Below are 15,512 nucleotides of genomic sequence, written 5' to 3' on the forward strand. Positions count from 1 at the left end.
TATTTTGTGGTCTGAGTATGCGTGTGTCTCTCACACTTGCGTCCTCCTGTCCTCTCTTGTCTGGCAGGCCTCAGAAGAGCATCTGGCACGGCTCCAACGGCAGGGGTCTGCGGGTGGTGGACAAACACTGCGAGACGTGGCGGACGGATCACGTGTCCGTCATGGGCCAGTCGTCCAGCCTGACCTCGGGTCTGCTCGTGGGCCAGCAGACGCGGAGCTGCTCCAACGAGTTCATCGTCCTCTGCGTCGAGACCCACAAATCCCCTTAAATCCTTTCCTACCTTTCACCACTCGTCGGCCACCTTAGACCTTACCTTGTCAAACACTCTGGGAATAGCTGTGTCTTTTCCTCGTCATTTCCAACACGTCGTAGGTGCTTTGTGCAGCGTTTTTGTGGTTTTGAAAACACAGATGTCCACGTTTTAAAGGTCCAGTGTGTGAGTAGTGGTGAAAATCCAGATTGCAACAAGCGGAGGACCTTTCCCTTCACTTGGTTTGTAGAATATTACATTTCTACTCAATAAACCCTCGTAAATATTACACACTGGACCTTTTGACTCCTTTCCCTTATGCACAGAGGGTGTCATTGTGTCATTCTGATTTTTTTACTGTATTCTTTCTAAATGAGGATCTCTAAGCCAACATTTTCGAGATGGTAGCTTTCTGTCCTGAGCCTCTCCTATGAGATGAGCGTGAACAGACGGACAGATAGATATGATCCGAGGGAAACGCCCCCACTTCCTCATTCTCCTCCTCTGAAATGCGCCGCTCATGTCGACAGGCGTTTGTTGTCCGACTCTCTTTCTGCTACTTTTGCCCCTTTTTCATCGCGGGCTGAGAGTTTATCGCATTCACATCAGAAACAGTTTATATTTTTGCCTTAAATATAATGACTTTTAGACATTTTCCCCCAAACAATACATAGAGAACAGCCAATAGAAGACTAAAGAGAGCCTTGAGGTGTGGAAGTGTTGGAAAAATCTCACCCACCCCAGCTTTTAGGCAGGAACAGCAGCAAAGATGTAATCTAAGAGAATAATCTCACATTTTCTAAACAAATGCAACATATATATATATATATATATATATTTTTTTTATATATATATATATATATATATATATATATATATACACAGTAGAGATTCAAGGCAGTAGTGCATGTGGTAATTATTTATTAATAAAGTGGACTCGCGACAAGAATCAAAACCACACAAAATGGCTGCACACAGTCGACCCCAGGTGTGCTGAGGATGAGGCGTCTCTTTTTTTTTACTTTACTTTAAAATTGTCTTTTTATTCTTCAAAAGACTGAAACATGGAGACGCCGAGGACACACACACACACACACACACCCGTCCTGAAATAATATATGGCAGTTGTTTTTTGACTGTTTTGTTTAGCGAAAGCATCAAAGGCTACACTTTTATCGTTGTGTTTGTTTTACAGGTTGTAAAATGAAAAAATGTGTTGAAGTCACTGCAATGCAATTCAGGAGACGTTGACTCCGTGTTTTTTTCCCCACAAAGTCTGGATAGATTTTCACAAACTTCCAGTGTTTTCCACCAAAGTCATTTTTCTTGCACTGTACTTCAATCTTGTTCCCGATTTTCATTGTTGACCTCTGTGATCTTACTTTTAAAAAAGAAAAAATTTAATAGCAGCTCTATCTCTCTCTTAATTATGCTATTTAATTTAAAAATCCAGTGATTTATTTATGCCGTCACAGCACATAACAAGAAATCAAAAATGATTCAATTCAAGAATGTATTTATCGTTCGTCGTTTTTGGTTTTTCCTCCTCGTCCTCCTCACTTATTTGCCTTTCCTTCTTTTTCCGCATAGATTTATAAGTTTACAACTCTTCAAGAAAATGTTAAAAAAAAACAGCAAAACATTATTTCCAAGACACATGATTTCCATGGGCAAAAGTGAGAGCACATGTTTTTGTATAAATGTTGGTGCTTTGTTGAATAAAAAGTTGTTTTCTTAACACCGAATGTTCCCTCGCCATGTGTCGGAAAGATTCTGTACCCGTTTTTTGATGTTTTCACTCACGAGAACACTGTCAACAGCGGCGTTATTGACATGTATATGTGTGGTTGTTTAATTACAGGTGTAACATTTGAACAAAAACAACTGCGAGCACTGCTGGGTCAAAGGTTGTGTCAACAGACTCTTCAGTCACATTTTCCATTCCAAAGGTCTTGTTTGCAAACTTTAGTCAGCTTATACTTGAATATGGAGACATTCCATGTACTGTGAACTGTTCATTTGTTGTATTTCTAATGACTTGACCCCCGTTTCTCTTTATCTAACTTGTCAATCCTCACTGTTTAGGTCCCGTTTGTGCTGTTGATGACGTTGGCGGCTGCCGGCGCTCAGTCTTTCCACTTTGGCGCCTGCCCTCAGCCTTCTGTTCAAGACAACTTCAATGTCACAAAGGTAAGAAAAAAAGAAAACGCCGATTGGTCTCATTGCTTCATCGACTCATCGACAGGTTCATCACCACGTGTTCTGTGTTCTGTGTTCTTCTTCTTCAGTATATGGGTACGTGGTATGAAATAGAGAAGCTGCCAGCTATGTTTGAAAGAGGGAAATGTGTCCAAGCGACGTATTCTCTCCTCGGTGACGGGACGGTCAGCGTTCACAATGCAGAGTTGCTGTAAGAATTTTAATGCTATCTATTGCAACATTGTCTTCTGGATTGAAAGTTGTGGAGACTCAATATTGACTGTTGTGCAGTGTTGAAATAACAATATTTGAAAACTGGAAGTTGACACAAATGGCGTAAAACACTTTAAGACAACTTGTTTTCGCCAGATAGCGTCTCTCGAATCAAACACGGCCTGGCAGTCGATCTCTGTTTTTCTGGCTGCAAGGGTTACGCCAGCAAACTCTGGCATTGTCTCTTTGCTTTCGGTCTGTCACAGTAAGCTACCCCTGCGAGACGCACAACGAAGGACGAAATTAACGCAAAGTACAGACAAAAGGCTCCATCTGTCTCCTCCTTTTTTGCATAGTGTATAAATGGGCCTTTCCGGCTTACCAACGCGGCATTGTGTCACATGACATCCAGAGCTCTATTGGACTATTAGGGCCCGAGCCACGCAGGGGCCGAAACGGCTGCTGGCACGAATTTCTGAGAGGAACCTATTGTTTTGAGTTGTCTATAATAATAATAATAATAGATTTTATTTGTATTGCACTTTACATTTGAACATAAAACCTCAAAGTGCTACTTCAGATAATTATTATATCTGTGGCTTTGCGGCCATTTTTGAGCGGGTTAACGTGCATAAAAACTCTTGAAACTTTGCATGGAGGTCAGGTCTGGCGAATATGCAATATTATAATAATATGCTTAGTTCCCGGACCCGTGTGTTGCTCAAGGGCTCTATAGTATAGTGTCCCCTAAGGTGAAAACAGAGGCAAAATTGAGTTACACCGAATTTCCCAAAACTTATAAGATGTTATAGACCAAGACGAACAAAAGTGTTGACGGTAACCATGGCCTCAACTCAACACGAAGTTGGTCATTTTGAATTTTTTGTGTCATTTTAGCGAGACGCTTGCATGGGGACGCGAGGGCTTTATCATGCAGTCCTAGTTAATGACTGTTATTACTGTGTTTTTCTCCGAGCAGGTCTAATGGGAAGATAAATTCAATTGACGGCGTCGCCAGAGTTAAAGACCCATCTCAACCTGCCATTCTTGGAGTCAGCTTCTTTAAAGGTAGTATGATTACTATTATTATTATTATTATTATTATTATTATTATTATTATTATTATTATTGTTATTACCAGAAAATGCAGAATACTCTGTGTTTGCAGGTGTTCCTGATGCGCCCTACCTGGTGCTCTCCACAGACTACCAGTCGTATGCCCTGGTGTACTCCTGCAACGGCTATTTCGGCGTGTTCCACATCGACTTTGCCTGGATCCTGGCTCGCACACGAGTGCTCACGGAGGAAATCATCAACCAGTCACGTGACAAGTTGGCAGCCGCTGGTGTTGATATCGACCGTCTTACAAGAAGCAACCAGACAGGCTGTGACATCATGACCTAAAGCAGGAGTGATAACATTTAGCAGGTTAAAGTTTTTTGTCAATTTGTTGTGTTATTGAGAAACTTGTATTGTTGTCATGTAATAAATGTGGCTATAGTGCAAAGAAAATAGGGTATTAACAGGCCTTTATTTTGAATTTGTGTTTCCATTTTTAAGTGCTTGACTATTCCATCCTTGGGATGTTATTTCAGTATTATTGTATTTATTCATTTATTTGGTAATGTCGTTTGAAATTGGCAAATGTTTTGTTACTATCAAGTGAACATTAATATGATGGGGTATTAGGGCCAAACTGAAGGGGAAAATAAAGTCGTAATATTACAGTCACATAGGAGAAAAGTTGTATCATAATATCACGAGAAAAAAGTAGTAACGTGTCGAGAATTAATCACAGTATCAAATAAGTCATATTACGAGAAAAACCGAAAGATGTAAGTATCTTACTTATTTGTGAAGTCCACTTCTCCAGAGATGAAAGAAAATGGAATGACACGTTTTATTTGTTCGAAAGAAGTCGATTCGAAGTGACGTATACTTTTACTCTGAAGGTATTCCCGGAAAGGTGAAACGTTGAACCGGTAATGCAATAGAGCTCGCCAGACCACGTGACCAAAACGCAACGCATTCTGCGGGGTAAAGGCAAAATGCCAAGTAGTCGGTTATTACGTCACGTTGGCGAGCTTCCGGGTAAAGTCAGAGCTAGCCGTGCTAACATGATTGTGCTCGTGATTTTCGTTTCCTTTTTGGGTTTTCCGTTAACTTCGTCAGTCCCAAACCCGAGGGACGACAGGCCCATCATCGGTAACGTAATGAATAACACTAACCCTGTCATGGCCAGACCCCTCTGTTGTCTGCAGGAAGTGTTGAAACTGCTCTGTTTTGTTTTTTTCGGGTTGTTGCTTAAGGTGTATTAGCTCAAGAAAAGAAAAATTCACCGAAACCCAACCAGAACTCCTACATTGCTGCCTCTTATGTGAAGACCCTGGAGGCAGCAGGAGCAAGGGTTGTTCCTGTCATGTGAGTTGTTACTTGCACACGATCATCACTTAAACAACACTGTGTCGAGGCTTGTGTAACACATGTTTGCATTTCTGCAGGACAAACAGGACCCAGGAGGAGTACACGGCCCTCTTCAACTCCATCAACGGGTAACAGTTAAATATGTGGAATAACATAAATAATAAATAATAAGGACAGCAAAGCTATAGATAATAAATAATGACCATGCATTTCCACATTATGTGGAAGTACATTCAAAAGATACCAGTAATACTACTAATACTGCTGATGCTATAAATGACCACAAACTGTCCTATGCTCAGGAGACAAAACAATGAATTTGTGAAATGTTTGGCAACCTGAAGCCAACGTGTTTAGTTTATTTTCCTGATTTAAACAAGCAAAAACTAACATGCGCTGAAGTTACATTTTCCATTAAAAGTGACTTCTCATAGTGAGCAGTTGTAAATTGACACTAAAGGCTTTTTGCAAGGCTACGAGTTGCACATTTGTACATATTTTTAAAGCGAATCCTCTATTATACATGTATACAAACATACCCGTGTGTCAGCTTCTTGATTGTAACCTCTCACGTCATGTGTGTAATGTGTTTGGTTTAGGATCCTTCTCCCCGGTGGAAGCGCCAACATCTACTCATCAGGCTATCAAAGGGCTGCGAAGGCCTTTTATGAGCTTGCTATCGAGGTACGTTTGGATACTTTTTTTTCCTTTTTTTTTTTTTTTTTTTAAAGTGACCAAGAAGTTGAAATGAATGTGGATGTATGTGATGTTTCAGGCAAACAGAAAGGGCGACTATTTTCCCATGTGGGGCACCTGTCTTGGATTTGAGCAGCTGGTGCTTTTAACGAGTGGAGAGGCTTTACTGACGTCGACCAACACACGCGGCGTGTCGTTGCCTCTTAACTTCACTGATGGTACGTATGATGACCTTTATCGATACCAGCAGATCGAGGTTCGAAGATGTTGAATCGTTAAAGCCAGAGTCGGTACACTTTGGAACATTGCTCACCCTCTTATGACCGTCATGATATTGAGGCCGTCTGGGTTTGTTTTGATTTTTGTATTTTTGGCTCATCTCTAGATGCCAGTGACAGTCGCCTGTTCGGCGGCTTCCCAGCCGATCTCTTGGGGAAACTGGCGTCTGAGCCGCTAACGGTCAACATTCACAAGTGGAGTCTGGCATTGTTGGTGAGTCCCATCAAATCCATCGCGGTTACACAGAGCTTTGTTGAATGATTGTTGTGGGAGGGAGTCTGAAGGTGTAGATGCTCTGTTTGCTCTGAGCTGCAGCAGCTGAGACCTGAGTGACTTTATGACAAATGATTATTGGGTCCGGTCACTCATCCTGCATTTCATTTTATATACTTAAATAATGTCCTATGGGTAATTATTTCTCTGCATTTAACCCATCCTCTACTAGGGACATGTACACGTTGTACGGTCCGTGGCGACTGTGTAATCTGCATTCAGATGCAGTTTAAAAACGTTGGCTTCTCTCACTCGTTTACAGCCAGTGCCTGGTCGAGTGACGGGCGCACACGTCTGTCTCGTAAACCTTTGCTCAAAGTGAGACATGCAGTGCAAATGATAAGAAAACTTGCATGGCCGAGCAGTCGTGGTCTGATGAAACGGAAATGCCTCCGCTCGCTTCTGTGTAAGTTGTGCTAACTTTACCAGAGCTTAATTGCCGATTTCATCGTGGAAAAAGAAGCACAAAACACCTTTTTTCTCTCTGCAAAATCGTATAGAAAACTTAAGAAACTTATACCCGACCAGCCGAACGTCGCCATGAAGCAGCAAACGAAAGATAAAGGGAGGGAGGAGTTACACTCGTACTATCTCCAGGAGCTGGTATAAGAAGAAGGACTCACCCTCAGACCAGTGCCATGTTTTGTTTGCCTCCTCTTTCAGACGCCGGACACCGAACAAGCCTGGATTCAGACAGATATGAGAGACATTTATCTGAAAGAGGACACATATGGACAATGAGTGAAAGAGAAACTTAAGTTTAAAGGAGAGATGGCAAAATTCAAATGCCTGAAAATACTTACTTAAATACTTATTTTCCTTTTTAAGTGAATCTTTTAAAATAATGGTATCAGACATGAGAATGGTGCTTTGGCGTGTCCCAGTGGTGATATGCGACAACTGCATATCACCACTGGCCTCTGTAACCACATTGTGCTTCTGACTACATCTGCCTGCTGAAGACGCCAAACTCAGGGTCGCTGCTGCTGCGATAATAAAAACGGAAATAAACATGTGAACATATGCGATGATCGCTCGCAAAAATTCCTTGTTATTCAGGTAACCAATCTCATCACCGCAGATTTTTTTTTTTTTTTTTACCTCCCCTGTGTTTGATGCTCCACTTCTGCCGTTTGTACATTTTAATCCAGTCCGTCGTAAACCTTCGTCCGTCTCGTTTCAGACATACGACACAAACGAGGAACTGAAGAAGTTCTACAAAGTCCTCTCCACCAATACGGACGGACAAGTGGAGTTTGTTTCAACGATGGAAGGTAAATGTGACGCACGGCGAAATAAAGAGCACCATTCAAATGAGCCAACTCTCTTTTTTTTTTTTACCCCCCCCTCCCTCTCTCTGCAGCGTATGATTACCCAATATATGGGACGCAGTGGCATCCAGAAAAGAATGCATTTGAATGGAGGAAGGACTTTATTCCACACACCCGTTCAGCGGTCAAGACCACGTTTTACATCGCAGAATTCTTCGTCAACGAAGGTGCAAAGATTTGAAAAATCTGTAGCTGCATAATATATATAAGAAAATATACACTCTATATATATATATATATATGTGTGTGTGTGTGTGTGTGTGTATATATATATATATATATATGTATATATATATATGTATATATAGATAGATAGATAGATAGAGATATACTAGATATAAATACATGTGTGTATTGTTTTGTCTTTTCTCTCCCCCGCTGCAGCCAGGAAGAGCTTCCACTCGTTTGAATCAAAGGACGAGGAGAGGAAAACGCTAATCTACAACTTTTCTCCTGTTTACACTGATGACCAGAGTCCCTTTGAGCAAATCTATCTTTTCTGATGCCCGTTTGTGGAGAGCTTTCCGTCTTCACCAAGGTGCCAGGCTACCTCACTGATAATTCCACGTCAGATTGATTTTGCTGCCATACTTTCGTCTGCGGACGACTTTAATCCCCTTTTTTAATGTGAACGATGGCTCACTCGTCATCAACTTTGCGTGGCAGTGGTCACTTTCAGTACTTACCTTAATTTTGTTACTTTCTCGATTATCAACCTATACGTAGAGTTGGTCAGCGTCCTCTGTTGCCCTCCATGCCTGGTCGAGTTTAGGCGGGCGTTGATGCGAAGACCAGAAAGAAGTCAACGGTGCTTTTCGGTGATGCAAACCTTTTTGGATAAACGACAGCAAAGCTCAAAAGATCACAAAGACATAAAGTTAAGCCACCTGTCCAGGAGAAACAGTGCCACCGTGTAAAAAGCAGCACCGATGTTCAAAACTGTCTTGTTTGCGAGCTAAGCACCTGTCGTATTGGGTTGTGAAGAGGATTTTCAACAATACGGTAGAGAATAGATATGCTCCAGGAACTGATCTCCCATGGCCTGTGTTTACATAGCACTTTTCTAGTCCTGGATGACCACTCAAAGCTGCTTTACACTCACACATTCAGGACACATCCGTGCTCCTGCTGCTAGTAGGAGAGAAAGAGATGTGACAGTCAACAGGTTAATACTATGACGGTGTCTGTAAATAAATAAATAGATAAATGTATAGGCACCGCAACGGGTTAACAAAAAATCTTCCAACAGGCCTTAGAAAGTTCAGTTTCCATTAGACTTTAAAAAGGACGGCAACTGGAGAACTGGAATGTACTGTCATTGTCATGTCATTTCAAAAATGTTTTTACGCACAAATCTGACCAATCGTCTCAAATAAATGATTGATACAGAAAACTAAGCCTCTGCCTCAATTATTTTATTTTTTTGTGTTTGCGGGATTACTGTGACTTTCCATGACTCTGCAGCTAATGCAATTTTTTTCCCAAAAATATTTGCCCCCCCCCCCTTACAGATTTTTTTTTTTTTCCTGAATGTTTGTCACACTTAAATGTTTCAGATTATCAAACAACTTTAAAAGATAGAAAGAAAATAGAGAAATCAACAGGCATCAATTTGTCCAAATTGACAAATATGTTTCCAAATGGTAGGCATATTAATTGTGGTATACCCCCAGAGTCAATACTAGGACTGATTATTTTCATTTTGTACATGAATGATATTTGCAAACTGTCAAAAAAATATGAAATTTGTGCTTTTTTTTGCTGATGATATTAATGCTGTTTGTTCTGGAGAGCTGTAGTGTTTCAGATTATCTAACAAATTTAAATATATATAGACAGAGATAACCCAAGTAAAAACAAAATGCATTGTTTAAGTGATGATTTTATCTATTAATTGAAAATAAACTATCCAAACCTAACAACTGATTGTGCCGCAACAATTGCAATTTAGTGTTTGCAATAACTGTCAATGAGTCTTTCACATCGCTGTGGAGGAATTTTGGCCCACTTGTCTTTGCATTGATTTAATTCAGCCATATTGGAGTGTTTCCGAGCATGAAACCCACCTTTTTTGACGCACCTCAAATGGATTAAAGTCCGGACTTCCACTCAAAAACCTTAATTTTGATTTTTGAGCCATTCAGAGGTGGACTTCCTGGTGTGTTTTGGATCATTTTCCTGCTGCAGAACCCTAGTGTGCTTCAGCTTGAGGTCAAGAACTGATGGCCGCACATTGTCCTTCAGGATTTTTTCTGTAGAGAAGCAGAATTCATGGCTCCATCAATCGCAGCAAGTCGTCCAGGTCCTGAAGCAGCAAAGCAGCCCCCGGACCATCACACTACCAAAACCACCACCATGTTCGATGTAATTTTTCTGAAATGCTGTGTTACTTTTAAGCCACATGTAATGGAACGCACAACTTCCAAAAAGTTCCATCTTTCCTTTCGCCAGTCCGCAGAATATTGTCCCAAAAGACTTCAGGGATCATTGAGATTTTTTTTTTTTTGGCAAAAGTAAAACAAGCCTTTTATGTTCTTTTAGGTCAACTCTGTCTCTTTCTTATAGTTGAGTCATGAACACTGACCTTTAAATGAGGTGAGTGAGGCCTGCAGTTCTTTAGAGGTTGTTCTGGGTTGTTTTGTGACCTCTTGGGGTAATTCTTGTAGTTCCGGGCCACTCCTGGGAAGGTTCCCCACTGTTCCATGTTTTCTCCATTTGTGAATAAGGACCCTCACCGTGGTACACTGGACTCCCAAAGCTTTAGAAAAGTCTTTGTACCGACTTCACTTTGTGTGACCTGTTCTTAATTCAACAGTTTTCCTTCCGTCAACCTTGTACAGTGTACTTAGTGACTTTTCAAACCATTTTGTTAGCACTCGATGTTTGCACGTTTTAGCTCTGTGGTTTTTTTCAGCAATGAAACACAACCAGTTCAGCTCCTAGTTGTTTAGACACGCCCTGACTGTGCAATTGCAGACATGTGCATGTGTTCTATCTCTGTGTTTGTGCTTGTATTGCCATAGGCTTTTTACATGGAAGGTGGTTGTTGTCACACAGGCCAGGGCACAGGCTTGCATAATCTTAAATTTTGTGGCATGCTGTGTAGCTGAGGTTGTCATTATTTTCCCCGTCTCTGTCTATGTGCATTGTTGTGCTGAACCATATTATTAAGTAATATTTTTTCTGTTCTGCTCTCAGTTCAATGGAGACACTGAGGCGAGCGGTGCAAACTGTACCGTTGAAACACCCGTCTCTCCGTTGTTGCCGGTTTAACTCTTCAGCCAAGAGAAATGACCGACCCATCATCGGTAAGTCCATGTTGTCTTTGTTATGTTATGCCATCGTGCACTGCCGCATTTAATTCACGCTAAACTTCAAAGGTGTCATGGCTCAGGAAGCTGCTTTTCCTAAACCCAACCGGACGTCTTATATTTATGCCAATCATGTGAAATTGCTGGAGTCGGCGGGAGCCCGAGTCGCCCCAGTCAAGTAAGTAGTTGAATTACATGACTGGTGACACCTTGCTCAGGCATGTGTGACTTGGAACGTTTACTTCCACTCCATTTGTACAGGATAAACCAGACTGTGGAGGAGTACGAGAGACTGTTCAACTGCATTAACGGGTAAATAGAGAAATGAACAGGCAGCAGTTTGTCCAAATTGACTGGCAGGGATATCAAGTGTGGTATACCCCAAGGCTCAGTACTAGGACCGATTCTTTTCATTTTGTACATGAATGATATTTGCAAACTGTCAAAAAAAAGTATGAAATTTGTGCTGTTTTTTGCTGACGATACTAATGCTGTTTGTTCTGGAGAAACCCGAAACAAAAATTAAGTTATTTGGAAGACGTGAAAATAATAATAACATCAAAGTTCATTGACGGGATAAATGCTTCTTGCCCCACTTGCCCTGTACTGAGGGTGTATACCCACAAACGCTCCCCTCTGTCAGGGCTGATAGTTTTGCTTGACAGAGCCTGGTTTCAGGTTCTCTTCACAAACACCAAACAGAGTTTTTTTTTCTGTTAAGGGTCCTCTTCCCCGGCGACCCCGTTTGCCCCATCTCGTCTGCTTACGCAAGGTCCGCAAAAATCTTTTATGAGCTTGCTATTGAGGTAAATTTACACCTTTTTTCTTTTTAATTTACCAGCTTGAAGTTTGTTGATGTTGTGTAAAGGTCGCGTACTGTGATGTGATGTTTCAGGCAAACAGGAAACATGACTATTTCCCAGTGTATGGCATCTGTCTGGGATTGCAGATACTGTGTGACTTGACAAGCGGAAACGACTTATTCACAGTGACGGAGACAAAGGGTGTGTTGCTGCCTCTCAACCTCACTAAAGGTACGGCCTTTTAGTTCTAACATGTACACAGATGTGATAACTTATTAGCAGAGGTTTGACGTAAGCAGTCGCAGCTCTGCGTTTTACATCTTTACTATGCTAATGCTAACGTTTTTATTTTACGATTCGAACATATCCGGGGTATCCGATTTTAAGTCAAACAACAGTGTTGCCTGTATATCTTAAATAAATCCTATAGACAAAGGGATCAAATAAAAGTAAATATCTGTCTAGTGATGCCAGGTTACATACATTTGGACATATGTTAAATACGGTTAATGTCAGATGGTTGTTTCAGGTCAAACGTGGACCTTCTTTGCATTAACTGGACAAATGTGTGTGTGTATGCATATTTAATTATAACATTAATTATAACATCTCTAGATGCCAAAGGCAGCCGGATGTTCAGTGGCTTCCCAGATGAACTCATGAAAGATCTGGCCTCTGAGCCGCTGTCACAACACGCGCACAAGTGGAGTCTGGTGTTATCTGTAAGTTTGTTTATTTTTAAAACACATATTCTAGTACATTTAACTGCAGCATTGTGCACATAAAGAAATGGACCAAAAAGGTGTATGTGCTTATGTTACCTGTCAGATTGTGACTTATGAAACAAACAAAAAATTCACCTCTGTGCCTTTGTGCCCAGCCATGGAAAAACCAGGAATAAGTCTCCCGTGTTATTGATGTCAACTGTTGAGTTATTTACAGATTCTGAAAGTGTGATTTCTAAGCTTTGCAACATCCAACAAGGCCGCATCCTTTGGGCATTTGAATGTAGGCACTCCTCAAACGACTGATATCTGTTTGCTCACAGGACAGAAACTATTGCAGTAGTTTGAACAATGGTTATCAATAGCAGACCTAGGGACCCCAAGGGTTCTATGAAGAGGTGCCAGGGGGTTCCCAGAGAAAAATAAAACGTAAAAAAAAAGGTAATATACTTAAGAGTTAGAAGGATCAGCGACAGAATTGTATGTACAGTTTTATCTGATGTACAGTTTTTCCTCGGTTTCTTTCAGAGTTACAACTCCAATGAGAAATTGAAGAAGTTCTACAAAATTCTCACCACGAGTACGGACGGGAAAGTTGAGTTTGTGTCCACGCTGGAAGGTGAGTTCTAACGCCGCGTCACATTTTAGTCTCACTCACATTCACAGTTATTCACAGTCAAATCCTCTTTGTTCCCCCTTTTTTTTTTCTCCCCCGCAGCGTACGATCACCCAATCTATGCCACTCAGTGGCACCCGGAGAAAAGTGCGTTTGATGGCACAGAGCCTCACAGTCCACACTTTCCCTCAGCGGTCATGACCACGTACTACATCGCAGAGTTCTTCGTTGAAGAAGGTACAAAAAAGAACGCCGCTTTAGTTTTTTTTTTTTTTTTTTTCTTGTACATTAAAGAGTTGTTGTTTTTAGATGTTTTTATCTTGTATTGTTTTCTCTCCCTGCTGCAGCCCGGAAGAACTTCCACAGATTTGAATCAGAGGAGGAGGAGAGGAAGGCGCTGATATACAACTACTCTCCTGTTTACACCGGGCCAGCGTCTGGCTTTAAGCAACTCTATTATTTTTTCTGATATACTAAAACATCATAAGATACTTTATTTATTCCTCGTCGGGGGGGAAATTCACTTGAAATTAGACAACACAAAACAAGCAAGGGATTAAATTAAGGTGCGTCATGTACAAGAAGAAGTTCTGGGCATTACATACAATGAATGAAGGCTAGAGGATATTGCACGTTGCAGGTAGATGCATAAATAAATATTGCAGACTCCATGAATAATATAATTGAAAGAAAATTAAACATATAAAACAAATCTTTCTAAACGAAATAGAAAAAAGAAAAAGACATGGAAAAATAACCAAAATAAGGCTAAATGATGTCATTTGTGTTCAAGATGTGAGTATTAATGACTTTTTTAAACTCCATTCACCGTGATACTGCACTTCTATCAGTAAATGCAGTAAAAGTTTGTTTTGTATCGCACTGTTCATACACAGGGACACTCAAAGTGCTTTACATTGAAGGCATAGACATCACAGAATAAAAGCAAGACATTAAAAGAGAATATAAAATATACCAATTTATTCTTGTATGTCAAGTGCACTTCAAGTGCTGCAGTAAACAATAATATTTTCAGGCCTGATTTAAATGAGCTTCCAGTGTGAGCACACCTCAGGTATTTAGGAGGTTTGTTCCACAGATGAGGAGCAGAACAACTGAACGCTGCTTCACTTTGTTTGAATCTACCAGATCGTCAAACTTCAGCCATGTCCATTTGACATATGGGGGACTTGTTGGACTATTAATGAGTGATTAAGAGTGATTAGTAGTAGTAGTAGTATCGTTTCCCACGATACTACTGGAAATGTAGTACATGCAGTCAGGCATGGGAAAAAATACCAAATACCAAATACCCAATTATGATCAAAATAAACGACTGCATTTTTGTTTTGTCAGAATACTAAAAAAAAATAGTCAGGTGTCTGAAGCCCACAATGCATCAACAAACAATCAATTGTGTTTCATCATTTAGTCTCCCACTCACAAATCAGTTCAGGTCATATTTCGATGTAACATCATATTACCATCCAATACAATAATCATGACATGATGAAGTGACCCTGCTTTACCAGAGCACTCGCTGAAGGACTGAGAACATACACAAGTTCAATTACTATGACAACGATCATTAAATGGAGAACAAAATAAAATGGTAACTCAAGTCCAGGCAAATTAAAGTGGACACTAAACACTACAGAAATTGAATTGTTTGTATTTGACAGTATTAAAAAAAGAAAAAAAAAAAGGCATGAAGGCAGGTTCGTCAGCTCGATAAAATACAAAATTACAAAAATAATATTTGAAATATTAGAAATACTGCCCATCCTTGCATGCAGTCCAGCCAGGAACATTCAAGATGCATTGAAATCCCTGCGTCAGTGAGCACACAGGACGAAACTGAGGCTGTATTTTTATTCATTTTCATTACTTTCTTGCAAAGATATGGTGAAACATGACTGCATTTTTTAACTATTCCTTTCATGGTGCATCATTTTATCTCCCCAGGTCTTGATTATTTTATCTTTTTTATATATTTTAATAAAAGAAGGAAAAGAAAAAGTTTCAGGTGTTTTTCCCAGTGTTTGTTTTGAGGTAACACACACACACACACACACACCTGTCTTCCCTGTTGTTCTGTCCACAGGACAGCCCGTGGCCAAGTGGAAAGGGAACTTGGCTTGTAACCGGAAGGTTGCCGCTTCAAGTCCCCACCAGGTTGAAAGGGCTGGGGTACCCCTGAGCAAGGTACCCAACCCCCATTGCTCCCCAGGCGCTACTCAGTGTGGCAGCCCACTGCTGGGTGGGTCAAAATGCAGAGAATAATTTCCCTAAGGGGATTAATAAAGTATCTAAAATATAGAGAAGGTTGACATAGTCTTTGTGTTTGCCAGTAATTCATGTTTTTTTTGGAACTCCTCTGGTTTATGGGTA

General features: G+C 40.7%; 4 protein-coding genes across 9 annotated transcripts in view; all 4 read left to right on the top strand.

Annotated features, from left to right (window-relative positions):
- The window catches only part of LOC131463939 (collagen alpha-1(XV) chain-like), a 62,435-nt gene extending 60,444 nt beyond the window's left edge, over positions 1-1,991 (top strand). For all 5 annotated transcript variants that reach the window (XM_058636229.1, XM_058636312.1, XM_058636142.1 and 2 more), the window contains one exon: positions 68-1,991. In XM_058636229.1, coding sequence (XP_058492212.1) covers positions 68-269 — 202 coding nt within the window. In that variant the 3' untranslated portion in view covers positions 270-1,991. The remainder of the gene's footprint in view (positions 1-67) is intronic.
- A 93-nt stretch (positions 1,992-2,084) lies between these two features.
- LOC131464363 (apolipoprotein D-like) lies at positions 2,085-4,175 on the top strand. 2 transcript variants are annotated; one of them, XM_058636841.1, is made up of 5 exons: positions 2,085-2,252; positions 2,337-2,441; positions 2,540-2,661; positions 3,643-3,731; positions 3,832-4,175. In XM_058636841.1, exons 1-5 carry the CDS (start codon positions 2,085-2,087, stop codon positions 4,065-4,067), a joined length of 720 nt encoding a protein of 239 aa, XP_058492824.1. In that variant the 3' UTR covers positions 4,068-4,175. The 2 variants fall into 2 exon arrangements, with proteins under 2 accessions (XP_058492824.1, XP_058492901.1); XM_058636918.1 differs by having other exon boundaries at positions 2,145-2,441.
- Positions 4,176-4,501: 326 nt separating this feature from the next.
- Positions 4,502-9,059, top strand: LOC131464200 (gamma-glutamyl hydrolase-like). The gene is made up of 9 exons (XM_058636602.1): positions 4,502-4,868; positions 4,973-5,084; positions 5,165-5,215; positions 5,687-5,771; positions 5,863-6,001; positions 6,169-6,275; positions 7,519-7,609; positions 7,699-7,833; positions 8,051-9,059. The coding sequence occupies exons 1-9, from the start codon at positions 4,712-4,714 to the stop codon at positions 8,167-8,169; spliced, it is 996 nt and encodes a 331-aa protein (XP_058492585.1). The 5' UTR covers positions 4,502-4,711; the 3' UTR covers positions 8,170-9,059.
- A 1,632-nt stretch (positions 9,060-10,691) lies between these two features.
- On the top strand, positions 10,692-13,689 carry LOC131464278 (gamma-glutamyl hydrolase-like). The gene is made up of 10 exons (XM_058636727.1): positions 10,692-10,777; positions 10,865-10,974; positions 11,047-11,155; positions 11,239-11,289; positions 11,699-11,783; positions 11,873-12,011; positions 12,396-12,502; positions 13,034-13,124; positions 13,224-13,358; positions 13,469-13,689. The coding sequence occupies exons 2-10, from the start codon at positions 10,869-10,871 to the stop codon at positions 13,588-13,590; spliced, it is 945 nt and encodes a 314-aa protein (XP_058492710.1). The 5' UTR covers positions 10,692-10,777; positions 10,865-10,868; the 3' UTR covers positions 13,591-13,689.
- Positions 13,690-15,512: the final 1,823 nt, after the last annotated feature.

This window comes from Solea solea, chromosome 1 (genome assembly GCF_958295425.1).
Source record: "Solea solea chromosome 1, fSolSol10.1, whole genome shotgun sequence".
NCBI classification, from domain to species: domain Eukaryota; kingdom Metazoa; phylum Chordata; class Actinopteri; order Pleuronectiformes; family Soleidae; genus Solea; species Solea solea.